Source organism: Aplidium turbinatum, chromosome 4 (assembly GCF_918807975.1).
Source record: "Aplidium turbinatum chromosome 4, kaAplTurb1.1, whole genome shotgun sequence".
NCBI classification, from domain to species: Eukaryota; Metazoa; Chordata; class Ascidiacea; order Aplousobranchia; family Polyclinidae; genus Aplidium; species Aplidium turbinatum.
Genome location: NC_137475.1, coordinates 29947769 through 29974139, shown reverse-complemented (window position 1 = coordinate 29974139; position 26371 = coordinate 29947769). Strand labels below are relative to the sequence as shown.

General features: G+C 36.7%; 1 protein-coding gene across 2 annotated transcripts in view; it reads left to right on the top strand.

Annotated features, from left to right (window-relative positions):
- The first annotated feature begins 6058 nt into the window (after positions 1-6058).
- Positions 6059-26371, top strand: part of LOC145768106 (uncharacterized) — a 33918-nt gene continuing 13605 nt past the window's right edge. For both annotated transcript variants that reach the window (XM_082579577.1, XM_082579576.1), the window contains exons 1-3: positions 6059-6200; positions 6443-6501; positions 20247-20392. In XM_082579577.1, the coding sequence (XP_082435703.1) occupies positions 6161-6200; positions 6443-6501; positions 20247-20392 (245 nt within the window). In that variant the 5' untranslated portion in view covers positions 6059-6160. The remainder of the gene's footprint in view (positions 6201-6442; positions 6502-20246; positions 20393-26371) is intronic.

Here is a 26371-nt window from a genome sequence, read left to right as displayed (position 1 = left end):
ATATGTGCTGCTTAGCGCTTCTTTTAGTTATTTGTCTCGCTTAGTATGGAGGACTAGGCTTTGTCTGTGCTATTTTTATTAATCTTTGTTCTGGAAATATTACTTTTGCTGTGCTGCCGAATGTTATTGTGAAAAGGCAACTGCAGGAAGTATACTCAAATGTTCTAGTGCAGGGGTCACCAACTGGCGGGCCGCATACGGCCCGCCACGCTGTATCGCTGCGGCCCGCGGAAGGTATCAGCGTACAAGTATAACCAAAAATACTTTTCTTGAGGAGTTAAAGAGCACGAAGGCAAAAAATAGTTTCCGGGAAGCGTATTTTCGCTTTGCATACGATTCCACCGACCGACCAATCAGATTATAGTTGTAGGTGGGGGTTGCTTAAAGTTATTCCAATGCGATGTCCAGCCACACTGTCCCAGTGGTTGATTAAAACGTCTGTTTTCGAACTTCGAAAATGTCTATGAGCATAGAGTTGTTTATTTTAAGTTTGTAAATGTCATGTAAACACTAGTGTGCGTTTCACAGTTATTGTAATTCACGAGCAGTGTTCTCTTTGTGCAAGTTTTTGTTGGCAAAACAGGTCGGTTTGCTAACTCAATTTATAATAAATTGGCAAAATATTATATTTAAATTTAAAGAATTTTGCTGATTGTATTATGAAAATATTTAACTTAGTACTGCAAAATGTTTTTTTTTTTTTTTTTGAAGCAATATAGAACGCTTCACGATTTTGGGTGTCATCCTTGCGCAAGGGCCATGCTAATTCTTGCCACGCTGATAAGCATCGCAAGTGACAGTTGTCTATAATAAAAGAAAGACGGTTTTATAGACTCTCACAAAAAGGATGAAAAACCAACTCATTGCTTTTTTAGAGGGACGACTGTTCATGAATTACGATAGAATTACGATTTTTCGGTGATTTCCACAAGCGTTTAATTCATGGTGCCTGGTTTCTTTTTCCCTGTTATTGGAGGCTATTTTTCGGTGATATGTTTGCAGGTCATTATTGTTGCCTGTATTGCAATGTGTCAAACATTTCCTTATTTACTGAAATTGTTAATTACAAGATATCTTTTGTGAAGCGAGGTGACAACACCACTCTTGCTTGGCAATGAATATTCTGATGAAACCGCTCGCCTCGCTATAAATGCGCAAAACAAGTGGCTTCGTTTATTAAGTATTGTTAAAAAAGTCAAAAGTGTTGTAAAAGGAGCTTGGTCTGGCAGTAGCGTTGTTCGATTAATTTTGTTGCTGCGGTATTCTAACATAAATATGAACAACATGTAACGCTGGATACTGGGTACGAAATGCGTTCTTTTCTAGCATAAGAGTCAACCTACCTAAAATTTTATTAGTGCGGCCCGCCACAGCTCTCCTTAGTGCCAAAGTGGCCAGCATGCAAAAAAGGTTGGTGACCCCTGTTCTAGTGGCAATTAGAATTGTAGACCTACTTTGCACAATGATCACCAATTGCAGTGCAGAGCGATCATTCTCTATTTTGAAGCTGATCAAGAATGCACGGCGGTCTACTTTGAAGCATGATCACATGAATGATCTCACATTTTTGAGCATTAACTCATCTTTACTTATTTCTACAGACTTTGAAGAAATTATTGATTTGTTTGCAAGAGAAAAAGCCCGCCGGAAGCGATTTTAAACAATTAGTTCGTTATACAATGACATTCATTGATGTATTCAAATAAACAGTGCAAATAAATTTTTTGTAAGGAATTGAAAATATAAATCGTAGCGCACCATCGAAAAAACTTTTTTTGGGGGCAGCACTTTTCTTATCTGCCCAGGGCAGCACTTGTGCTAAATCCGGCCCTGTCTATAAGTATGCAAAATGCCAGGATTCAGCTCTCAAAGAAACTTTCCCAGTCCGAGGAGAAAGATTCAATCAATCAATCAATGGAGTTTTAAAAAGTTGATGACAAAAATGTTTATCAACGTGTTTTGAAAACTGCCGATATTATCGCAAGATGGCGCAATGGCATTACGCAACGATTTGGCAGACAGCTGCTGAATCGAAGAATGTGAAGTTTGAGTTGCGACTGCGCAAGAAGGCTCTGTCTGGCTTGTGGACAGTGGAAAGCGTATTAGAGTAACGGCTGTTTTGTTCAGTCAGCATAGATATAAAAAGCGTGAACTCATAACTAAATGTAGACAGCGACACGATGCAAATTGCACGGTTTAAAGATTTTTTGTGATATAATATCACACCTAGTGTGCGTATAATGAAGAGTCGTCGACAACTGATTGCAATAGATTACTTTGATCTGACCGCGCATCAGCATAGCTGGTTCAGGTGTAGTTTGTCGGAAGCCTTAGTGAGTGCTTGGGCCGTTTAAGCTCAAGTTTCAGACAGTTACTAAAATAAACTTTTACAGCTGCAAGAACCAGTGAAGCAGTTACTCAATGCCTCTAAACTTGTTATGATATGTCGCGTTTTGCTGAACCAATCCTTCGAATTTGTAATTTTATTAGTTGATCAGTCAACTTAAAAAAATGCTTGTTGAATACGATGTGTAAAGAGTTCTGTATTTTTTTTTGAAAGAGTGTAATTTTCCTTGTTGTTCAATTAGTTCACAAAATTATGTCGTTTTGCGATGAAGATGAATTCTATTTGCTATTTGCTTTTATTATTTTGTTGAGTTTTTTTTTTGCTATTCATATTAGAGATTGATTATGTCTGACCTATCTGTTTCATTTTGATGTGTACTTTTTTCATGTCAAACATGAACACTGAACAGATCTTAAATCATCACAAGTCGTGGAGAATGAGCGCACATCAAGCAAATTGCAAAGTGGGATATATTTGCAGTTCCTTCACCTGTTGACTGGTGTTGAAGAGGAACTCAATCGCCAGCTACATTATGTTGATCAAACGTCTACGCATGTTGTTTCGAAACTCTTAAAGTTTTTCGGTGAAAGCAAAACGCAAATTGTTCACGCTGTTCAAATAAAAACTTCTTGCTTCTGTTGGTTACAGACGTTGTTGATAGGTTTCAGTTCTTTCACGTCAAACAAATGTTTGAAGATGTTAGATTTATTCGGAGCAAAAACGTAGTTCACCCTTGCTCAGTTGCGTCTGAGTGGACGATTCTTCAGGAATCAGTCATAGCTGCTGTGTTGAAAAGATTAAGACAGAACCGGCAGTTCTAAGATTGTTGATAGATTAAATGGCGTTGATCTCTGTATTTGCTCGTTTCGTGTTGTCTGATTTTCTTGTGTTTCAAATTTTCATGAGCCAGTCAGAAATTGATAGGCGTACACTGTTGAGTCTGCAGCACCACAAAACAAGCAGTTTAGATAGAGATGAGAGATCAGTTGCAAGGCAGGTCGTTTGCAATGGCTGTAAATCATTGCATTTCAAGTTGTAAAATTTGTTGTAGTACTTTGGCAGTTGTTTTCGAATTATTAACGTTTGATTTGAAACAAAAGCTGTTTGTCTCATGTCTAATATCAACTTGGATTGATTTTAGATTTTAGGCATGAGACAATGTACCGTACCTTTCGAAGAAAAAGTCATTGACTAAAAAAGAGTTTTGTACCCGAACATTTTATCTACAGACTTGTGGTTAAAACTCTCACAAACGCTCTCCGAAAATATCATTGATAAAATTTCAATTTGGTGGAAATTTTGGCCGATTAAGTAATGTGTGTTTGCAGAGCACACCCTCCTCTAATAGAGAGCAAAACACAATTACTATGATCCTCTTTGATCATGCCGTTATAGATATTTCTATAACTGGATATATGAAGCATCTATTAAATCGTAAGGTTCTCTTGGGCTTACAGCTTTCAGGTAAAAAAGTCGATTTTGAGAGGAATGTATTGCAGGCGGTTTACAACCTGTTGCGCAACTTTGATATGTGTGATGTAATGTGTCTTCAGTCCAGTGAATTGTCTAGAAACGCTATTCAGGCTTAAGTTTAGATTAGCAAAAGGAAAACCACTGAAGTTATCTGTTTGCAGTGATTGTCGTTAAGCTTGTTTGTCACCACATTTTGAAGGAAATATCAAGAATATATTTTGATATCGCTTTGCCCAGGGCTATGAGAAATGTAATTAAAGCAACTCTTGAGTCTTGATGGACATTAAATCAAACAAAAAATGTGGTAATATTTCAAAGAAATATATCCCCAATCAAGCCTAACTGACGTTGGTTTACTGCTTTTTGGAACATTGTCCTTAAACTGATTGTTGTGTCGCTTCTCTTTGTCGTTACTTTTGTGCTGCGTTGACATTTTCGTAGGTTCACGGTAGTTTAGACTCATTTTCATGCTGCAATGTAAAAACAAAAAATTGTGAAACGGATCAAATATCTTCGCTTCAAATTTCGATATTTTTATTCATCTACGGAGAATCAATACAATAAAACAAATATCTATTATTCTATTATTGAAAGGATGAGTTGCTGTCTTGTTAAATTATTTGTTTGAGATCGTTTTTCTTTAGTTTGTGTGGAATGCTTCAACGTTTTTTTGCCGAAATTTTTTGTTCAATTTTATAGGCTTGTCATGTGAATGCCTTTTCAATTCAGATACGAAGTATCTAAACTTTAAGTGATGTTTCTTTTGAGAAATAATCTTAAAATTAAACGCTGTTTGCCTTGAATCGGTATCCTTTCTGAAAAGTTATTACAACCGACAGTGATGCGAGATTCAATAGAAAACAGGCTGTCAATATTTAATGGTAAACATTGGCTCTTCCAGGATTTGTCTACGACGAAACTTTTGCGTTATTTCAACGGATAGGCCAACAGCAAAATAACAAAGTTGCATGTTACAAAGATTTATTTTAGTTAGTGATAATTTAACTGCCATTGAAACGAAGATCAATAAAGCTTCAATATTTCGATAAAGCTTTCACGTTTTGAAGCAGTTTAACATAAACATGATTTACAGAAGTGACTTTTGCTTTTGTGAAATGTGCTAAACAGCAGAAACAAAAATTTGCTCATAACAAAGATTTTTTCATGTTAAACTCAATCACGTTTCCAAACCTCAAGCTTAGTCATAAATATATTATTGAATTGAAACTACATTAAATTTTTCTTGTAAGTTTGCAGTCCAGCACAGAGAATTTAGTAGGATTTGCAATGTGAAAATTTGAAGATATAAATGCCTTTTAACTGTGAAATTTTTCTCACGGTGAGTTTCTTCTACCAAAGACACTTTCTTGCGTGTTTGACAAAGATCAAGATATGACGTCTTTGATGACCGCATTTCTGACAAATCTTTTCATAGTTACATGTTACTTCCGCGTTAGCCAGCCAAGATATGCCATTTTTTCCATCGACTTTATGTCCTGTAATGTTAAAGTGATGCGATGCTTTCTCTTGGAAAAAATTAAAACAATTTTTTTCCGTAGAATACTGGCGCCATGCTTGTATTAACTGCTTTACGTAACCGTGTGAATTTGGATAATTATACGCCGATTGCGAGTGAGGGGTGTACAGTAAAAGTTTATTTGTTAAACCTTTTATGAGGGAGTAACCGTTTAACGCATTATCATATGAATATGCAGTTGTACTGCAGTTTCAAACCCAAATAAATTATTGTTGAATCTTTTTTTTTTAAATCGAACTACTGTTGCTCTTTTTGCTAAAAACGCTTTGTACCTTCAGCAGCCTATTGCAAACATTGGAAATTATTTGCTTACGATGTTGCGCTGCTAACTTAGTGACAATACCGTTCACAAACTGTTTTGTTTTCAATTCATTATGTTAAAAGTTATGGCTTCCTATTTAGCATGACAGCATCCTTTAAACATGAACAAAAGTATTTCATTTTCGGTGCGAGTAACCTCTCATTACACCTAGACAATGTCTATTAACATAAATTGAAATTTTCGACTTTCAGCTGCATGAAAAGTTATACTATACGTTGTTTGCATAGTTTATCGCTGCCTCTTTTTCCGTCAGTGAAGAAAACGTGTGAACTTTATGGGCTGAGTAAGTTTATAATGTTAAAATTGGATTGTTCAGACTTTAGAAAGATAAGTGGTATGACTTCTATTTTACACACCGCTATTTACAGATTTAAAGTGTGGAAAGTCTACTTAGGATTAATCAATGCATAAACTGCTGAAAAGTTGCAAGCTGAGTTTGTTGGGTATATAAGCTTAAGGCTGAAATATTGGATCACAGATTATGAAGTGCCAAGATTACAACCCAACTTGGAAAGGCTATTGTAAGTCGCTTTATATTTTTTTTTAATATCCAAACAAAGATGTGCGATTAAATGCGAGCCCACTCGAAACCAATACATTTTCCTTCTCGTAATATTTCTTGTGGTTTGGTTTCATGTTTAGGTAAATGCGATTACTTGGATTACTATCATTAGTGAGTGTTTTTCTGAATTAAAGTTTTTTTTATGCAATGCATGGCCACGTGCAATGTTATTAAATTGTTTCACGGTTTGCTTATTTTTAGTGTTTCGTCTGCAGCAAGAAGCCCCGAACCCTAAACCGGTAGTTTGTCGCAGACAAGAGGTATGGAACTGTGCAGTGTTGTGTTACATGTTCGTTTTAGAATATTTTGTTTTCAAGTCCGTCATTTTAAAGCATTTTATTTCGTGCTTAAATGCTGCTCTTACTGGTAAGCTATTAGCCGATTTTGGTCGCCAACTTAAAACTGGTTTCATTTTTAATAGCTTTATTTTGTGAAGGATAATAATATAGCAGAGAAGAAATGCGCTTGGTAAAATCCTTCTTTCATTCTTTTCGCATTAAGCACTTATGTCAAGCTCCTTCAAGTAGAATTCAACTTTCACTGTTCCACTTACCGCTTCAAAAAGAGGTGAATCGTGGTGAAAGAGTTTGGTGTTAGCACATTCTTGTAATTTTGTTGACATAAAGGTTATCTTTGTCGTATCTCGGAAAAACGCCTTTGAACCTTTTCATTATGGCTATCACACAATGCCCGCACCCACGGGCTTCTTCAAATACTATTTCGAATTAAAATTAATTTTACTGATTACGAGTATGTATTTGATAGTAGATAAAAACGATGTAAAGTCCTGAAGCGACTTGGTATCAAAAATTATTTTCGTTTTGTAGTATTGTAGGCTGCAAGTCAGCGTTAACCCATTTCTTAGCCTTTCCATCTGCATTGCATAAATTACTACTTTTTTATGTAGATTACTCTTTATGGAAGAAAAAATTATGTCATTCGATCTTGCATTCTTCAGTTTAAGATGTTTAAGTCACCGTGAAATGTCATAACAACAGCACTTTGCAGTCTTGGTTTAAGTTCATTTGCTAAACATAACATTCCGTTCTACTATAAGTCACTTTGCCATAACGTAGCCACATAAACCGCACTTTTTAACAATATGATAAACTTTACTTTTGTGTGACCATTTGCGGAACTACAACACAAGCACATACGTTAAAAGTAGCTTTCATTGTACGATATTCAGTTAAGTTGCTCTGTTGTCACCGATTAATGTTTCATTTTTGGGATGAAATCTGACAAAAAACATGTCGACTACTTATTGCAAGCAGCTATTTTGCATTGCAGGATTTGGTTATCTTCTACTACATTCTAAACGCTGTAGATTCTAAAATAAGCATTTAAAAAGATAAAATTACATTTTCCGCATTTTTGGTATCTCATGAGATCTCAGAGTAACGTAAAAATGTTCAAGGGTGATGTTTTAATGCAACCGCTGTATATTGACATGACGCTGATGGCTGGTGGCAAATGGTTAATCTCGACCCTACAGACGAAAATCGATCCGCTGTTGATACAACCCTGAAAAAATAAACTATGTGGCGCCGCGTTCATGTGTTTCGTCCGGAACGCCGGAACGATTGTCTTTGACGAATCAAAAGTGGCTGGGAAAATGAAACGGCGTAGCACTGTCAGATTAGAAAGACCATTGGGTATTTCTTGATTCTTCATCTCAATGTTTTGACCTTGTTCGCATACCCACGACTATTCAATGACAAGCTCTAGTATTTTAATTGGTTGAACTTTAGAAATCAACTTAGCCAGAAAATCTAACAAGTCTGTTGGCGTTGAAAGGAGCATCATCGAGGTAGGACTCGCTCAGACTTGAATAGCACATCGCTTCATTTGCGTGTACTTTACGCTTAGCAATGCAATTTTGCGTATTTGACTTCGAGTAGCGGTTCATGAATGCGTAACTAATGGTGCGTATGAAATAGGGTCGTATTTTTCGAGTTGAAAGATCAAACGGTATTCAGCACATCTAAATAGTTGATAGTTAAAATGGAGCGTTCAGCACAGGTTTTCTAAACCATTTAAACTGTGCTGCGCACACACAAAGCGTAACGCTTACGGAGCTAACTACAAAAGAGCCAAAACTTCCTTTAACTGTTTCTTCACTTGGAGCTGTAATGTCAATAGTGATGTAACACAGTTGACATTTGGCGACCGTCTCTTTATGATCTTAGATAAACAATGGCTGTGTTTTTCGTCAGTTTTTCATTGTAAAACACAAGAATACGGTAGAAATACTCCATTGTGTTTCAGGCGAGCCAAACAAATAACATCTACATAGAATTACTAAATCACAATGGGATAATCACTTCGATAATAACCTTTCATAAATTCCTTTTTAAACAATTTTTATTTTCTCAACTAAACGAGTATATCCTATTCGTATCAAACGTGACTTATAACTTCTACTTCAACAGAATACGTCAAGTTCACGATTTTACTGTAATATTCCAGACAGCAACTCAGTCGTCTATAGACGTAGAAGCAATGTAAAAAACGACTAATTTTCTGTGTGGGGTGTTCACTGTTCATCTACGATCATAGCCCATCACAGCAGTGATAAAAGTTGAACTTTTTACATTGATTTCAAAACATCAACGTGACGTAAAAGCAAGCGATGTACAGATCGGCTTGCCCTTGGTCTAAAACGTAGGATATGCGACTTTCTTTAAATCGATGTTAGTTTTTGTCATTGCCAAGACTACTGTAAGCCTACTCTACTTGTTTCATGGCTATGTGCTGGTATGTGTTTGGTCAAGTACTAGGTTAATGTGCCAAACTACTGCAATTACCAATGTAGCAGGACTGCATTTGACAAAACAGGTGTTGTCTACAGTTCAAAGGATATCCGCCAGTCTCGTTTCCCTAAAAACTATTTTTTAAGCAGAACTAATGTTGCCAATAATTTCACGCAACATCAAAAGCAAAATTAGATATGGTGGCCTTCTTTGATTAGGCAGCAATGCTCAGATGCTCGTGAGAATAGTCAGCTTTGCCGGCATTTAGGGTAAACAACAAAATTTGTTTAAGCTGCAAATTTGGTCGCGGACGTTGGGATCTTAGTTACGACTTATCCCGCCCAAAATTAGTTATATTATTTTAATGCGGTTAGGGTTCTTTCTGGTTCGAAACGAAACCAAGACAAAGACCTTGGCATCGAAACGGAATATCTTTGCTTTATAGTACGCAAAACACGTGGAAAAATTTTCAACAGTTTTTATACATTTTTATATGTAGCCTACTTTACTTTCTCACTTTTGTCAAAATTGTAGCAACTGCAACAATGTACCAGCGAACGTGTGCTCGACTGTTCGTACATGTATGACCTACCAACAATCATTCTTGGTAATCGCTAAACTTGAGAAAACTGTTGAAGGAATAATTCAGTAAAGCACAAATTTCTAATTGTGGTGCAATTTATGTGACGTTTTCTTCACTTTTTTAAAACCATCAACCGACGTGGTAAGTGACAAATTTAAAAAAAACCCTTTCACTAACAAGACAGCAAGACCGTGATTAATCAACGTAGCAACGTCATATTTATGATATCACTGGCGGTTCTTGTTTTTGTAGAGGATCGCTGTGATTGATGACGCAACATCAATGCCTTCAAGGGCACGTTTATGAAAACAAAACTTAATACTGTTTGGGATTTTCACGCAAGCCGAATTCTTATGTCATTGTAATGATTTCAAAGTTGGAAAGAGCCACGTTTGTTTTTTGTGACTTCATCACCTCATTGGGCAACGTGAGATTTAAATTTTTGACTTGCCAGCCAGCCAATCGTTTTTTCAGATCTACAGACGTTGAATCAATGTAAAAAACACGTTTTTCTGGTTAAGATGGTTAACGGTTTTGACAAATCCTTAGTCATATTTCTATCTGAAAGATCCGTTCAGAAACAACCCAATACCATTCGAAAGAACAATAAAAATTCTTGGCATTGTTCGACGCACCAAAGAGTAGTTACGCCTCACCATTTACATGGCAAGATTTCAATATTTCATCATTGTAACGTTTTAAAGTGGTACATACACGTAGGTATTACAACATTTACTTTCACTACCAGAGCGTGGTTTCCAGTTATTTGAACTTTACCTTGGTTGATTTGTAGCACGTCGTATTTGCGAAAGGAAGTAATTGGAGAAAGTACTTTCTATTCAAAAAACTATACAGGTTGAATTTCTCACTGGGATATGATACTCTTCTGCTTATTTCGCAATAAAAGTGGCAACGCCGTCATTTTTTGCCTTAATTTCGTCTTCTTTGTTTGTGTTTCACACTGAAGGCGGTCGAGAAAACGGAACTAGCCGCTCTATTTTCGTTGATGCTATAGATTTAGTACCGCGGTAACTTTCTCAATCCCTGAAATGAAGTTATCGAGCACAGTGCCACCTTTGATTTATCCACAAATTACATTAATTCAATTTTTGTTTTCATAGTGGCCGCTTGAAAGCTAAAAGCCGACAACTGTATCCACTTTATTTTTCATTTTCTAGTCACGAAAGTATATTTTCCGCAACTGACAGCTTGTGATAGTTAGAGGACACCTGTACCTACTGACTAGACACCGAATTAACTCTAAAAGTAAACAAATCTTAATACGTCACACAAATTTTGGTCATGTTGTTAACCCGACGCATTTATATGTCGCCTTTCTATCAAGGTAGTGGTGTAGCAAGATAAGCTGATGCTACGTACAATTACACTGTTAAATTTGTTTGGGTGACTCAGTGGTAGAACTGCAGTCAACGACATTCGTGTTTGCAACTCCGTGATGCTTAAACTTCTTATCATTTGCACACATTTCTCACCATTCAATCTGTGACATTTTTGTTTGATTTGTTTCAAAAAGATTGTTTTGTAGTACTTCTCACTTGTCAGTCACCCCAGCCAGGAAATCAGTTCTTCAGACATTGAATCAATCTAAAAAAGAATTGATTTTCTGGCTAGCTAAATCATAATCTACAAGGCTATGTTTTGGCCTTGAGCTAGATTCTAGAAGTTATTCAAGTAGCCTATACGAATGCGATACAAGATACTGATAGCGTGTTGTTCCGACTGGAAATAATAATATTTAAAGTCATAAATTTTGTTGGTTGTCATGTTTGTTGTGTGCTTGTCAAAATATTCGCTCAGTAAATCTTTAAGTTTGTTCCAATTCATGAAATTTAGCTGTGAAGTTGATGTTTGTGCATTTCGCCAACAGATTAATTGGTGGATAAACTAGTTACGTTGATTTAAAATAGTTTTTGTCAATGCTTAACGCCCCAACGTTTTTGTTTAACTTGAATATTGTGTTATTGAAAGAAAAAAAGTGGTTTGGGAAAAGCTGCCTCTTAGGGAAAGTGTTTTTTTTTTCGATCTAGCGACGAATTGTTTGAGACGTACACGAAGTACTCAATTTATACTCTCCGAATAGTGGTGCCTTTGTTCAGCACGGTAGTTGTGCTGCGTCGTCGTTTATGTTTATACTAATATTTCGAGCAACGTGTAAAAAATATCTGTTGCAGAAACTACGCTAACAATAGAAGTCTGCATTGCTTTTGTGCCAGCGATTCTAATATGCCTTTATCTTTACAAATCTCAATTGTGGTCTACAGCAGAAGTCAGGCTGAAGCGATGTCACTGCAGGCTCATTCATCATTTTTTTAACTACTCTCTAGTACCGATAATACAACTGGATACCAACTTGAGAGTGTCAAACAAATTTTTCATTAAGTTTGTATCAAACCACCTCTCCTAACCATTCAAGAGCGTATGCTGTTCTCTACAGAAAACGTAGAATCACAGAGTTTCGGCCGAGACATGTGTGTACTTGTAGTTTTGTTGTGTTGTTTGCGTAGTCATACATATATCATCTGTTGGTAGTGTAACATTAAATCAACTGCATATTGATAAATTATTTTAAAATGAAAATCGAAGTCTAGATTTTTTTGTCAAATGGTAGGCTCACCAGGCTGCTATCCCAGTCAGCAAATTAGTCGTTTTACATCGATTCAACGTCTGTAGAGATTTACATTCATTACCTGAATGTAGAAAACAACTGAATTACCGAATAGGTGATGGAAATGGGCTACTAAATGATGCTTTGTCGTGAGATATTTCTTGTCTAAAATAGGTTTCAAGTTTACAGACAATCTCTCAGCCACAATTAAAGGGCGAATAATTACTATGATAACGAACTGCGAAAACGACTTGTTTTCAAGAGTACACGTTTAATCGCTATTTTTAAACTTGGAAAAGGACGTTTTCAGTTAAACTTTAGCTTCAAAGTGGTATTTAAGCTTACAGATTATAACTTCATATCAATTTCAATTGTTTCGCACTGAAATTGCGGTTTGCTTTACTTTTGCAACTTTGCAATTCTTAACGTTGTTCGGCGGCTGAACGTTTTTGAAGTCGCAACCTACTGTATGCCGCGTTGCAATAGGTTTATGATGTGAACACATCGCTCCGACACGTCCGTTGCTTTGTTTGATTACACAATCGATGCTGCTTTTAAATTCGTTTGTGTAATGTGACCTAGAATAGAACCCAGATCTACCAGCACTTGATCCAAAGACGCTAACCACTCTGCAACTGAGCTGGCCTTTGAACAACTTGGTTTAAAAGTTATACTGTTATTGAAAACTTCAATCTGTTAGCCTACGACACAATGTGTAATCGCATGTTTTAAAAGTTAAAAGAAGTCAAACCGTGAGATAATTTGGTTATTTTCCCAGCCAGAAAATGTAGTCATTTTTACGTCTGCAAACGTTAAATCAATGTATAAACGACTAATTTTGCGAGCCTGGTATGCTTACTCACGTTTATTGCCAGGTTGTGGTAAAACGACAATAAAACGAGTGGATGAGAGGCTGGTGTTCTATAAATATGTAATTATACTATTTCGGCTTTTAACTTTCTCGGCAACTGATGTCCGTCTGTAAACATTCACGCCAAACAATAATCTTTTATAAGATTTCTAAAGCCTATCCTGTAATCTTCAAAAATCGTACCTTTCTCTTGATTGCATTTTCATGACTTAATCTATGCGAAAGCCATCTCTTCCGCATTTGCAGCCCGTTCTCCAAGCACTATCACTCGTAGGCTATGCATACCGAAACAACCTTACAATGTATAGCGTTGAATTAGCAAAAATGTTTTAAAATTTTACATCGTAATTTCCTTTGAACGTGAAACATAATAACTGTGTTGGTGGTATGTTTTATTACAGTTTTACGTCTTCTCGCCATCTCTTGCTTGTTATTGTAACCTCCTGTTTTTGATGAAAATGCATTATCGCGAAATCTTGCAAAGAATTTGTTTCCATCAAATCTAGTATGCAAAGGGTTTTTGGTACTGGTCTTTGCTATTGTGTTCGTGTTTACTTTCAGCTTTGGGTAATGTCATTTTGAGCGTAAAAAATGTTGCAGCATTGAGAAAACTTTTCCTTGGCGGTTTTATCGTACAAGATTAATTTAAGTGTGTCAGTTATTTTTCTTCAACAGATTGATTATATCCTTGATCAGCTGTGGCCTCCCTCATGAACTCCTTCCCTTTTTAAATAGATATAAACGACCTGTTTTAGCGTAATGATGCGGGTTCGCTGTGGTAGTAGCGATTTGCAGTAGCTTTCGGAACACAGTTTCCTATAGTCATGTGCAATGACGAATGGTGTTGGTCAGTGTCACTTTCTTTTTGTTCTGTGTTTTGTTTTTAATAACAATTCCGGCATGCTTTCAGTTCTGTAATTTGCTTGGTGTGGTTAAAGTATTTCATGTTTCATCGTCCTTTGGTACGTGTGCCTTGCACCATCCCATCCAACATTACATTTTCTTCATACGTATATTACTCCAGCGTAATTTTGTTCTCATCTGATGGAAAGCGGTTAAAACTATTTATGTAGCATTTTACGATAGCAACTTGTTTGACAAATGTTCCTCATTGTCAAACACTGCTGTTCAAATATTCATATCCTATTACAGTAGAAATTTAATAGCACTTGGCAATTGATCACTTGTCCTTGGCTGTGACATTGAAGCTGCCGAAGCACCCTATAAAAATATGACTTCAACGAGGTGCACTATGGGGGTTTATTTACTGCTTGCGGAATGTCGTTTGAGTTTTGTTTAAATTTTTGTTAATAAAGTTCCTCTGCCACCTCTTATGACATCAACTACCTTCATTTTCTAGCTTTATAAAGAAAATATTCTTTGAGTTTCACCATCTCTCAACTCGCTGCTTAAAAATGTCAAAATAACGTTCCAGTATACCATAGGCTACAAAGGTTGTATTGAAAACCCTTGAGAACGAATTGGTTGAGGGTTAAAGTACGTTTGTCGGGTTGTCCCACAACAACAAATTTGAAGTTTTATTTGGTATCCAAACACTGGTTCTGAAACACTCTGCTTCACGGCTCATGTGTTTCGTCTTGATGCTGTAAATATGTTTTCCTACCACCCAAGAAGAGCTAACATCTATGTTCAAATAGTTATTTTATGTCTGCCATGCATATGTTTGATTAAAAGTTTTGCATCAAGCCAGAATAATTCACGGGGATGACAAGCATGACTATGAGCAGTTAACATTTCCAGTTTAGGCTTGCAGCTTCGAAGCTGGTGTGAACTTTTTTTTCTGCCGTTTTATTTTTGACGTTTTTTTAAATTTAAAAATGCAACCCGCTCTTAGATTTTCCTATTCCCATTTTCTTTTTAATTTTACTCATTCACCTGAGAACATTAAAAGCCTATGCTGTGGGGTTCTTTGTGTTGCAAGTTAATGTGCTTGTTTGGAGTTTACCGCTGCATTCTGCTGAGAATCCTAGAGCACGTGCGTAGTTGCGAATATGTTTTGCAAGCACCTTCTATGTAAAATATTGCTTTCTACAAAAGATAGTATTTTACCACCAAGTGATTTTTCAACATATTTTATTCAATGTCAGTACTGAACTATAATCACTGTGAACAAAAAATAAGTAAAAAAACAACCAGTATAGCAACAACTTCAGGTCTCACTCCACGCTCGGGTTTCACACTTTTCATTGAAACACACTGCGTGAATTTCGTGTGCATTACGTACTGCCTGACTTAAGTTTGCAATTTATCCATTTTAGCAGTTGCGCTTGTACTGGAATTCAAGAATCTTACCACCATCAATGCTTGTTTACCTTAGTCAATTACATATTTTATACAATGTAGAAAACGTCTCATCCATTACGTCATTTGTTAACTTGATAGTACCGGTAGCCACCATCTATTGTGGCGGATTCGATTAGTCGTTGTTTCCCACATTACAGAATAAAAATGCCACGAGGATAGGAATTGAGTTTCATCCAGTAATTGCTTTTGTGTATCCAATCAACAAACTGTGCCCCCAGCTTACGTTAATAAACGTCACTGACATCTAAAATATTTGAAGCTGCCTCAACGGAATAGACAGGTTTGGACCTGTCTGCTTGGTCTTGACCTCATGTCTGTATCTTGTTTGCTCACCTAGTGCTGCGAAAGACGGCAAGTACTGATTATATGATTTTTAATGTTTATTTGATGCTATAGAACGTAAACTTTGATTGCAACAGAGCTGATTTGTTTTGCAGCTACGCACGTGTCTTCTGTCTATTTCGTGGCTCAAAATCTTGCAAGTTAGTTATAGAATGTTAATTGAAACGACTTCATGATTCTTCCCAATCAACCTCGTCTCGACGGACAGTGCTCAGCGCCTGACAAGTCAATAGATAAAGTAATACAAACATTCAATCAGCGGTTGACATGCATGAATAGTCTGTTGATATCTTCTTTTAGCACTTACAACAAACATCTGAGATGTTTATTTTCTAAAAATGTCAAATTCCAAGCAAAGAAGATCTCAGCTTATTGCTTGATTTCTCTCGGTTTTAGCTGCAGTCTTGTATTTGGCACAGGCTTTAAAAGAAAATTGCAAACTTTCTCACTTCTAATCAAATTTAGGTTACTTGCAGTGGGGCCAAAAGTTTACCCAAACACGTTCAACTCAAAATTAAGCCAAAAGTTTAAACTCCGAGTAACTAAAGTCGTGCTCTCGATACACAGAAAATAATTCAATATGCTCCCTTGTTGATACAGCCTCAAAATTTTGTGTCTTGTTGCCTTCGAGTTTGGCAATAAGCTGCCAATTAGAAGGTCGCCCTATCGATGAAGTGGTTTCTTCTGCGGTGGTTGACAAAATGTTTTGTATGCAAAAGTTGATTACCAATGACCTGATCAAGAAGTGTATGCACTAGCAACGAGGTGTTAGCGTTTATTAAAATTTTGGGTCATCTGCGTTGTCATGCAAAAATATTTACCAGAGAAACATTTACATAAAAGACTGAGAAAATCGTTCTGCTAGTGATGTCCCTTGTTTAACCTTAAACCCCTCTTAAAAATACGTTGGAAGTGAGGGCAATTGGCAACATCCACATCTACAATATACTTCATAAAATGCCAAATTACTGTGTTGTCAAAATTCTCTTGTCTTCAGCTATTACTTTCAAATCAGTTTGATCATCCACAAATTACAAAGAGAGAGAAAATTATATCAATTATACAATGTGTTGAAATAAAGTTCACCTTAGATTTTAAAAAGCTATGAATGTGTGTCTGCAATGAACTGCGATGTAGCTCTTCATAACTGCTGTATTGACCACAACCATGACCACAACCAATTCATGTTGTTGCGTATTGTGCTGTGGTGTAAGCACCAAACCTTCTGTTATGCAAACAGAAAATCCAGTCCAATTGCATTTGGAAAGCAAAACATTTCTTCGAAAATCTTCAATCATTTCTCTTGAGTGTTTTTTTTTTGTCCGAAAAATAACCCTCAAGCAAACAAAAATCATAACAAATTTATGTTCCGATAACCTTCATTACCCATCGTTCGATAGCGCAATCACTCTCATTTTCCCCTGTGCACAGCGCAGTTTGTCGCACCTGTGGATACAATAAGGAAGTCGGGTTGAATTTTAAACATGTACAGTATGTAGCCTGAACATGCTGAATAAACAGAACAGCTTGCATGTATATTTATTGTCAAACGTTGTCTGACGTATATCAGTGCAGCTGCAACCACGAGAGCAAAGGATAGAGACATAAATAATCATTTACCACTCATTTTAAGCCCTTCAGCCACACGAGGTGACACAACACAGTAGCGTTTAGTTCCCTTACTCTGCGTTGCCAAAACACTCAATAAATAAACTAACACAGCATGCTGCTAAGTGTCATTAGCGTTTGACGCAATGCGATCTTTTGGCCTATCAAAACTGACATACTGCAGATACTTTCCTTGCGATATCGAACATTTATGCTGGTATGAAGGATTTATGGAATATGGAGTGTCGATTATATTGGTATGCATGACCAGGGATGAAGAATCGGAGTCTGTAAACACCTTCACAACTTGTGGAGTAGGAATTTGATGTTTTCGATTCAACTAAACTTTCCTTTTTTATTGGTCCAACTCCATTAAGTTTTGAAGCTATTTATTTTACATCTTGCTTAAAATGTACCAAAAAAGTATCCGTATATCACAAGATGTGCACGAATTTCGTTTCATAGTAAAACTTATGTTGATAGCAGTAAAACCAGTCTTGAAAGAACAGCGAAATTGTTCAAACTGATATCCTACTTATTTAGACACATGTACGATTATATCTCTTATTCATTGCTTAGTCACAGCCTCTAATATCCGGCGAGCATTATTATAATAGTTGTATCGTTGCTATGATGTTTATGCGAACGCTTATGTTCTGTAAATAAAATAAAAATTAAATCCAAGGCCTATTGCTTACAATTTCGACATGACTCTGATATGCTCGTAAGTTAAATGCGCACTAAAGTGGTTAATGTGATGTCACATTTTGCTTACAGTGACTATCCATTTGAAACGCCTCAGATAGCAAACCAGTCGATTTTTACATTGAATCAACGTCTTAATGTAAAAACTGACTGATTTGCTATCTGGGACTCTGTTAACCCCGCTTGTGCCTGAGCGATCAATCATGTTTCGAATGACCTATTCATTGGTAGGTGAGTCAGTCGTCGCTCTCTTGTAGCATTCAACGTGGATATGCACTTTTGCTACACGGGAGTTTCCAATGCATTCAGTCTGTTTGGTCACAAACAGGGTAATGCTGTTGAGAAAATACATTGCAAAGACTTGATGTGTCCTTAGGGAATTGCGATTAGCCGCTGTTTGCTTATGTTGAGTATAAATTGTTTAGCGAGATTTCACAGAACGTTCCGTTATTTTTGCAACAACTCTTTTTATTTCAAGCACTATCACTAATTTCCATAGCTACACACTTCCCTTGCTCGCGGTTTTCGACTTGTAGCGTGCAATATCAACAACACAGCTTATGTGAAAATATTGAGAGCATATTAGCATTTGGTTTGTACGATTCTGTAAGCAGTACATGTCAATACAAATTAGGTTTGTTTTCTTTTTGAAAGAGCCTGTTTTTCGGTGCTTGTTTTTGGACAAGCAAAATTTTTTATATGCAATTCCATGCTAGATTGTTGTAAGTCTGTATGGCACTTTATCAAATGGCTTGCTTTGTGACATGCTTTTTTGACGTTTTGAATTGAAATTATTTTATGATGAACGAGTGGATCAGGAAAACAATGCTTTTCAGAGATCTTTCAATTTCAATTTCTGAGATGTTGCTGATGATAAAGCTCTCTTTTGTTGCAATCAGTCATGCCTTCCTTGATCCATCGTAATTTGCAAAGTTAAAAAAAAAATCAAAATAATATGTTTCAAAGTGATTAGCGGTTTCTTAAGAATTGCAATGCATCAATAATGGTCAGAAAAATGTTCGTTTCATTTGTATTGTCTTTGGCACTGGCTTGGTTGGAACAGGTGACGTAGGTTACATCAACATTACGGCGCAGCGTCGAATGATCTGTTTCCACAAGGCTTTGTGATTGACCGTTTCCATAAATTAAAGTTTTTTAACCGTTTCCATAACTTAAAGTCTTTTGACCGTTTCCATAACTTACAGTCTTTGGCGACTGTTAAGCTTGTCTGACTTTCGCTGATTGCTGTGACAGGGAAGATGACATTTGTTGAACTCTATTCGTATCAACGTCTGTTTTGCAATTAACCCTAATTGGTCGCGTCCGTTATAGACTGCAAACTTAACAAGGATTGGCGGGTTTGTTCCAATCAGAAAATAAGCCCTACTTTTCATTGGTTTAACGCCTGCAGACGTTGAATCAACAAAGAAAGGACTGGTTGTTTTTACTAGAAAGATCTTAGCTCACAGTCTACTCCACTAAACTATACATGTGCTTTAAAAACTTGAAACTTATTTACAGATAGTTTTGTTCTATACGAATATCTCAAATAAAAAGTTCATTCGCCGAGCAATCCACTGGTTACTATTTTTCGTTGAGTTAAGTTAACTGGTTGCCACTGAGAGTTTGTGACAATTTACCATCCAGACTCATTGCCATCGCCTGGAATCGATATCTCGTGGCGCTTATTGTGAACGATTTTTAATTGTCTTGTTGTTTGACTAAATATGTCACCTTGAACAACCTTCCTTTGAGAGGCTGTTTGTCACATGAAAGAAAGTGTAAGAAGATATATCTCATTGAATATTTTGTATACAATAAAATTAAACCTACTGATCAACCGCCTTTTGTATCAACAGTTTACCAACTTTAAATATCAATACCAACCCCAAAAGAAAGCCCTATTACATTTTGACATGTAAACGTTTTTTTTTTGTCGTCGATTGACCATATGTGAACGTGCACTTGCTGTAAAATTGTTGTATTTTTCTACGATTCGATAACGCTAAGTCAAACTAGGCCATTCATTAGTAATAATACCTGAAAACGTTTTTTTCTGGGATACTTTTTTGCATTGAACCAAGATTTAATTGTAATGTGTTGTGCAGTAAGCTGAAAATGTAATTTTTTTCAACTACATTTCTCGTGACCAAACAGAAACTAAACTTATTTCTTTATTTCTATTTTTCAAGATATCCGTGAGCAGACCGCATTTTTACGGAGAAGAATATCACGGATCACTGAGCAGAGAAGATGGAGAAACTTTGTGTAGAGAAGAAGGAAACTTCCTCATCCGGGAATCTCAAAATGAAAGCGGAAGATTTACATTAGTTTTAAGGTGGTTATAAATAATAGCAACTACAGTATACAGTATTGTTTGACAACCAAGATAACAATACTGTGAAGAGTTATAAAATACTTTCAAGTGAAGATCTCTTGTTTCGCAAAATATGCAACACGCAATATCACCGTTGAATGGCAATGGAGTTATTTTTACTGGTCTTTTCGGACAAAAACCTCGTATCAGTATTTACCTTACATGGCTGCTTATCAAATATGGCCCCGCACAGCCCATTTGAACTTGTCCTGTCTGTCACCCAAGGTTTGAATAAACAGCTGCAGTTAACATCATCATGATATAATTGATGGTGTTCACTGCAGTTTGCGGGACAAACGAAAGTTCGTACCTTTCCCACGTGAACATGGCAAGATATAACATGCTTCATCCTCCCCAATGTGAATGAGTCATGAAACTCTTTCGCCGCATCTCTTTGCTATTGCCATGACGTAAACATATGAATTTGACCTTGTCTGTCATCATCAACAAATGAGTGGTGCTTGGTTAGCAAATCAGTCGTTTTTCACATTGATTTAACTTCTGCATACGTTGAATTGAGGTAAAAAAACGACAGAATTGCTGACTGGTGCTTAGCGGAACTTGTTATTGCGTAGCGGATTGTCTACTGATCCGGATACAAACAAAAACACATGGACATTCTCTCCACAGAAAAAGTTTTATCAAACCACGTTCTAGCTGTTTCTGCCTGATTAACCCCCATGAAGTTGCCAAATTCCATGTCGGCGGCTTTGCAGATGAGGAAACTTCTTTAAATACACGAAATTCTTGTTAAGTTTAGTCTGCAGTCAAAATTAAGCTATACACCTCTTTCAACGTCAATCAGATGCAGAAAAGGGTAATTTTATTTGCTGAAACCCTTGTACGGCTCTCATGTATCCCCGCTTGACTTTAAAGTTATCATGATGTAATTCTGCGGTCGCGGGTGATTCACCTTTGTGCGCATGCTAAGTGATTACAAAGATGGTATTTCTCATATTGTTTTAACAAGCGATTTCACAACTATTTTGTTTTTGAATCCAATCTTCTTCCCCAGGGATCGTCATTCTTTTGAAATTGACTTGGTGTTTTAACGTTGGCACTCTGCTTCGCTCTGTGTTGGGGTGAACCACAAAAAGCCATGCACTTGGATTAGCTGTCGTAATCAAATAGGTCCTTCCTTGTCTCAGGAAAGCGCGTGTTTGAACAATAGTTTAAACATTCAAAAAAGGTTTTGCGTATTTTTAATGCCTGACTATGAAAACTCATCAAACGTTATTTTTGTCGAAGATGATTGATCATTGTGTTTGGATTTAAAGTAACTCGTAAATGTCTCATTCAGTGTAAAGCTGTCATTTGCGTTGCTTTCTGGTGGTTGTCATCTGTCAGGCATTTTACACCTCAGGGAAAGAGTTTCAAGCTATTTTGAGACTTGCGAAGCCTCGCATTCCAACAAGTTAAAGTTGCATTTTAGATCACTTTTAACAACGTCACCATACGTTGAAATGACGTGCAATCGAAAACTTGTTTTTGGGATCTTTTTCAACATCAAGTATAACACTTGCTATTTCGTCCTAAAAAGTTCAACTCAGACTTTGGGGACATTCAACTTGAAATTTCCCTGGTGAATAAAACACGGCATAATTACATCGTTTATACATTGATTTCACATTTAAAGGGACGCTGAATTGAGAGAGTTGATGCGACGGCGATTAGATTACCGTGTGAGTTCCACAAAACAACTTCAACTATTTGGAAGAGGATCTATAAAGGAATTGTTTCATGACTTCCAACGAATAATAAAATTTGAAAAGGGCAAACGAAAAATGCTTAAGATTCTTGTAGCCTGATGTAATTTAACACCGAACTTCCTTCGCACTTGAGATATCTTGTAGCCACAGCATATAGATATTATCAGTTGAAAGCACTTTTCAAGCATTTTGAAGGGGACTATTAAAATCGTTCCCTTTTCAAGTTGTTGCTGGGCAATGTTGATATGAAAACGACCTTTCAGGTTATTTCCGCTGATTCAAATGACTTTACAATGTGACAATTCGATGGCTTTAACAACAGACTGGTGTTTCAACTCATTTCCATCACATTTATTTCACCAAGCCAAATCAAAGTTGTATTATACAATATAAATGTAAAAGTTTCAAAACCACTGCATACTGTTTCTTTGAATCCCAACCAAAAAATAAGCCTTTCAGTACTTGCAGACGGTTTAATGAATGAAAACAAGGACTAATTTGCCGATTCGGATGCCACCTCAAATTTGCTAACCCAATGCTGTGTTGAAATGGTTGTTAATTCTTATCTTTCTTGTTTCTTCTTCGGGTTTTATTTCCGCTTCAAGTGGGGTCGCTGGTGAAGATTGTAATCCTCCGATTACTCTGTCTGCAGCATCCTCTTTTTCACTCCTACTCTACCAAAGTCTTCTGCCACACAGCCTCTCCATCTTCTGTTCGGTCTTCCTCGCTTTGTTTCCAAATTTCCAATCGCCTTGTAGTAATAAAATTCGAATTATCGAACAGATCTGCGACTAAATCTACACTCGGCATCAGATGCGACCTCATTTGTCTGCTTCGATAGCAAATTCTGATAACATAGTTAAGTTTTTATCAGCTGTCCGCGGATACGACGCTGTCCGCTTTGCCCGACCAGATAGCATGGAGCGTGTTGTCTGGTTTTTGTTGTGGAGAATGTTTATATTGGATGGTGGATGGAATTGTAAAATAATAAACTCATTTCTTTACAGCTTCGTCTTCAAAAATTAATAATTTCTTTCGTCGGTTAGTGTAAAAACAACGTAAACACAATAATTGCTGACAGGTTAAAATAATTGCTACTAGAACAGCAATCACATGACCGCCCGACAATGATTAACGGAATGATAAGACGATGAATTTACGGGAATAGAATTTGTCGGGCCCAGAGATAAACGTTTCAGTGCGTACCACCCACAGAGTATCGCTTTACAACATATCTAAATTATGTTATTAATATTTTAATATAGCAGAGGGCACTTTCCTGAGATCGTATTTCTTGTACAACATTTGATCGATTGTGCCAGTGACGATACTTTCTTTTTCTAAACTTGACAAGAATAAGAGCTTAAACACAATATCTCTTGTTTTCTTTGCCTCAAGTGAGGACGACCTTATGAAATTCCATTCTCCGCAAAAGACAATGTTGTTTGCTTTGTAGCAATGAAAAACTAGATTCGCTGCTTTACATTGATTTCTCGTTTTCAAACGTGGAAACGCTGCAAGCAAAATCTTGGAATAATTGCTATTGCTTATACTAAGTTTTTCCATAGCTTTTGCTAAATCTTAACAGCATCTCGTGTTTACGTGATTACAAAATAGCAGTTTACAAAAGACGACCTGATGGTGGAGTGTAGAACAAAGTGACGTCATTCCTTCTGCACGACTTTCAGACGAAATCTGATAATCCACCAATAAAACAGACACTCTTTTTAATAGGAATAAGAATGCGATGGTTCCAGAAACAATAAGCTGTGACGTAATTGGTGAAGCAGTGAAGCGAGAAAAAAGTTAAAAAAGCAACTTGTAATATCATCTTGGATTCTTCAAGCAATGTTAACGAACATTGTCTCGATTCACTCCGTTCATAACTGCCATAGACTACGAATCTATTGTGCCATTTGAATGTTGTGTCTTGGGTATAACGTTTAAGCTATTTACCGAATTTCCTTCATCCAGACTTGAAAGTTCAAGGCGGTCATATTGACTTACAATGAACCCAACGCAAACTTGCTTTGATATGCTGTATCGCGGGTCTAAGGGGTTAATTGGGAGAACTCTAAGGTTTGTAGCTGTTGAAGATGGTGAAATAATCGTTACTTTGGTACTTGGATTCGCAGTCCTCACTTCGGGGAGTCATTTAAAAGATAGTTTTTCAAAGTCTTTTGAAGACGTATCAGCTGAACATCTGCCACTATTTTTTTTTTTTTTTTTTGAGTCAGCATAGGTTTATCTATAGCCTACTGTGATGCTTGGTAAGAGGCTACCTTTATTTTTGGTTTACTTTTACTTGTCTTGGTACAGAATACTGTGAAGAAAGTTGTTTGTTTTCATACGTGACCAGCCGTTTTTTAAAATGGAAAAGCTGTGCTTCGCGTTATTGCCCGATTTAGTGTTTATGGAGCCTTTACAATTCAGCGTCATGGAAATCTCATACGACTTATGTTGAGGTATTTGTGCGAGAGGGAAAATCGAAATTTTGAGTAGAGCCGCAGCATTCTACTTTGTTGCAATTAAACGTTTTGGTAACGTCACTCAACCACGTGAAAACTGCACTATTGCCACTGAGCTGATGCAAACATAAGCAGGCAAAGACAACTAGCCTTAAATTATGGATGATTGTGCCAAAGTCGCTCCTTTCCTGCGAGCTTCATCTTGATGGACCATCTGCTACGTAGGCAGTCTCAGTTAGGCATTGCTGTTTTTGGTTAAGCCTATTAGGCTTCCAACAATGTCTCTTTCGCAAAGTAGTGCGTATGGAGCTACTTTTCATACAACTTATCTTTCATACAAGCAAGCAGCCTATCTACACAAAGTAGCCTGCCTAATTTGCTGAAAACACATTGTTGAAATAGGGATAAATACTTTCTCATGTCGCATAGTGTAAGCAAATGAAAACCAACACGAGTTCTAACTTTGGCTAAATCCGGGTATGTACATTAGGCTACAGAAACTTATTGTCGGTTGGTCGAAAGTGACTTGCCTCTTTTAAGTTACATAAAAATGTAAAGTATTCCTTGTCGAGTGTTTTTATGCAACTCTCATACCACTTGCAACAAGTAACACAAAATCAATCGTATTGTACGTTGACCAATCCCAGGCAAACAGTGTCAAGTTGAAGGAAACTTCCTACGGAAACTGTTGCCTGCACTGCGTTTATCATTTAATCCACAACTTTGTGGCGTTTCTTTGATCTTTGTAAACCTGGTAATCTGTTATCAAAATATAGATTTAAATTAAAATTCTATTGGATAAATCCACTACCAATGAGCATGTGGTTAGTTATGCTGTTGCATCAAAGCGCTTTGTATTTTTTGTTCCTGTAAGAAAATCAGTTGCAAGTCGTAAATATACACGAGAGAACTTTGATAATTACTTTTGCTCCATTGAGGTGTGGTTTTTAAAACATTAAGTTTTTCAAAGAAAACATTTGTTGTTTACTTTTACGAGGAAAAGCGTGGTGGATTTGTTTTGTTTTAAAATAAACGTTCAATTTCTTTTGACATTTTGGCGCAGAGTGTGCGAAATGAAAAGGCTGTAGTGTCAATTGCGACCAAAATAAAAACACTAGCTCGATTCGGTCAAGAAGAATGCGCGATAATTTTGTAACATAAATTATTCATCGTCCATTGAAACCAGCGATGAAAGTAATATGGCGAAATGTCTCAATGGTATTTCTTTGTCTATTTGTTTAAAGGCCAACTAGTTCCGGTTCATCTATCTGCTTATTATATTACGAATAATCTTCCTGTTCAATTCACTCTATCAAAGCCAACTGTCTCATCTGTGTGTGCGGCAACATACTTTGTTGATCGTTTTTAATTAAAGTCTTAGAAATTGTTGCTACATTTTGATGGTAACGAATACCTTGACTCATCATGTATGTCTACCAGTTAGACACAGTCTTGCGACCAATGGTGTCATAGCATTCATCGTTATCACATGCACAGGGTTAATGTTGTACAATTTTCATGTACCGCACATGGCAGACAGATCACACACAAACTGCAAACTTTGTTGTGTCAGCTGGTTATATTTTCTAATCTGCGTAATTCGTTTTTGATAGTTGGATTAAGGGAAGCAACGCAGTCTCGTGTTTAGTATGAATTGCTTATTATGTTTTTCTATTTTACATCCGACACAATACTTGGTGCTTTGAATATTAAGATGTTAACGAAACCCACCCACCATTGCGTTGGAAAATTATTTCTGTCTA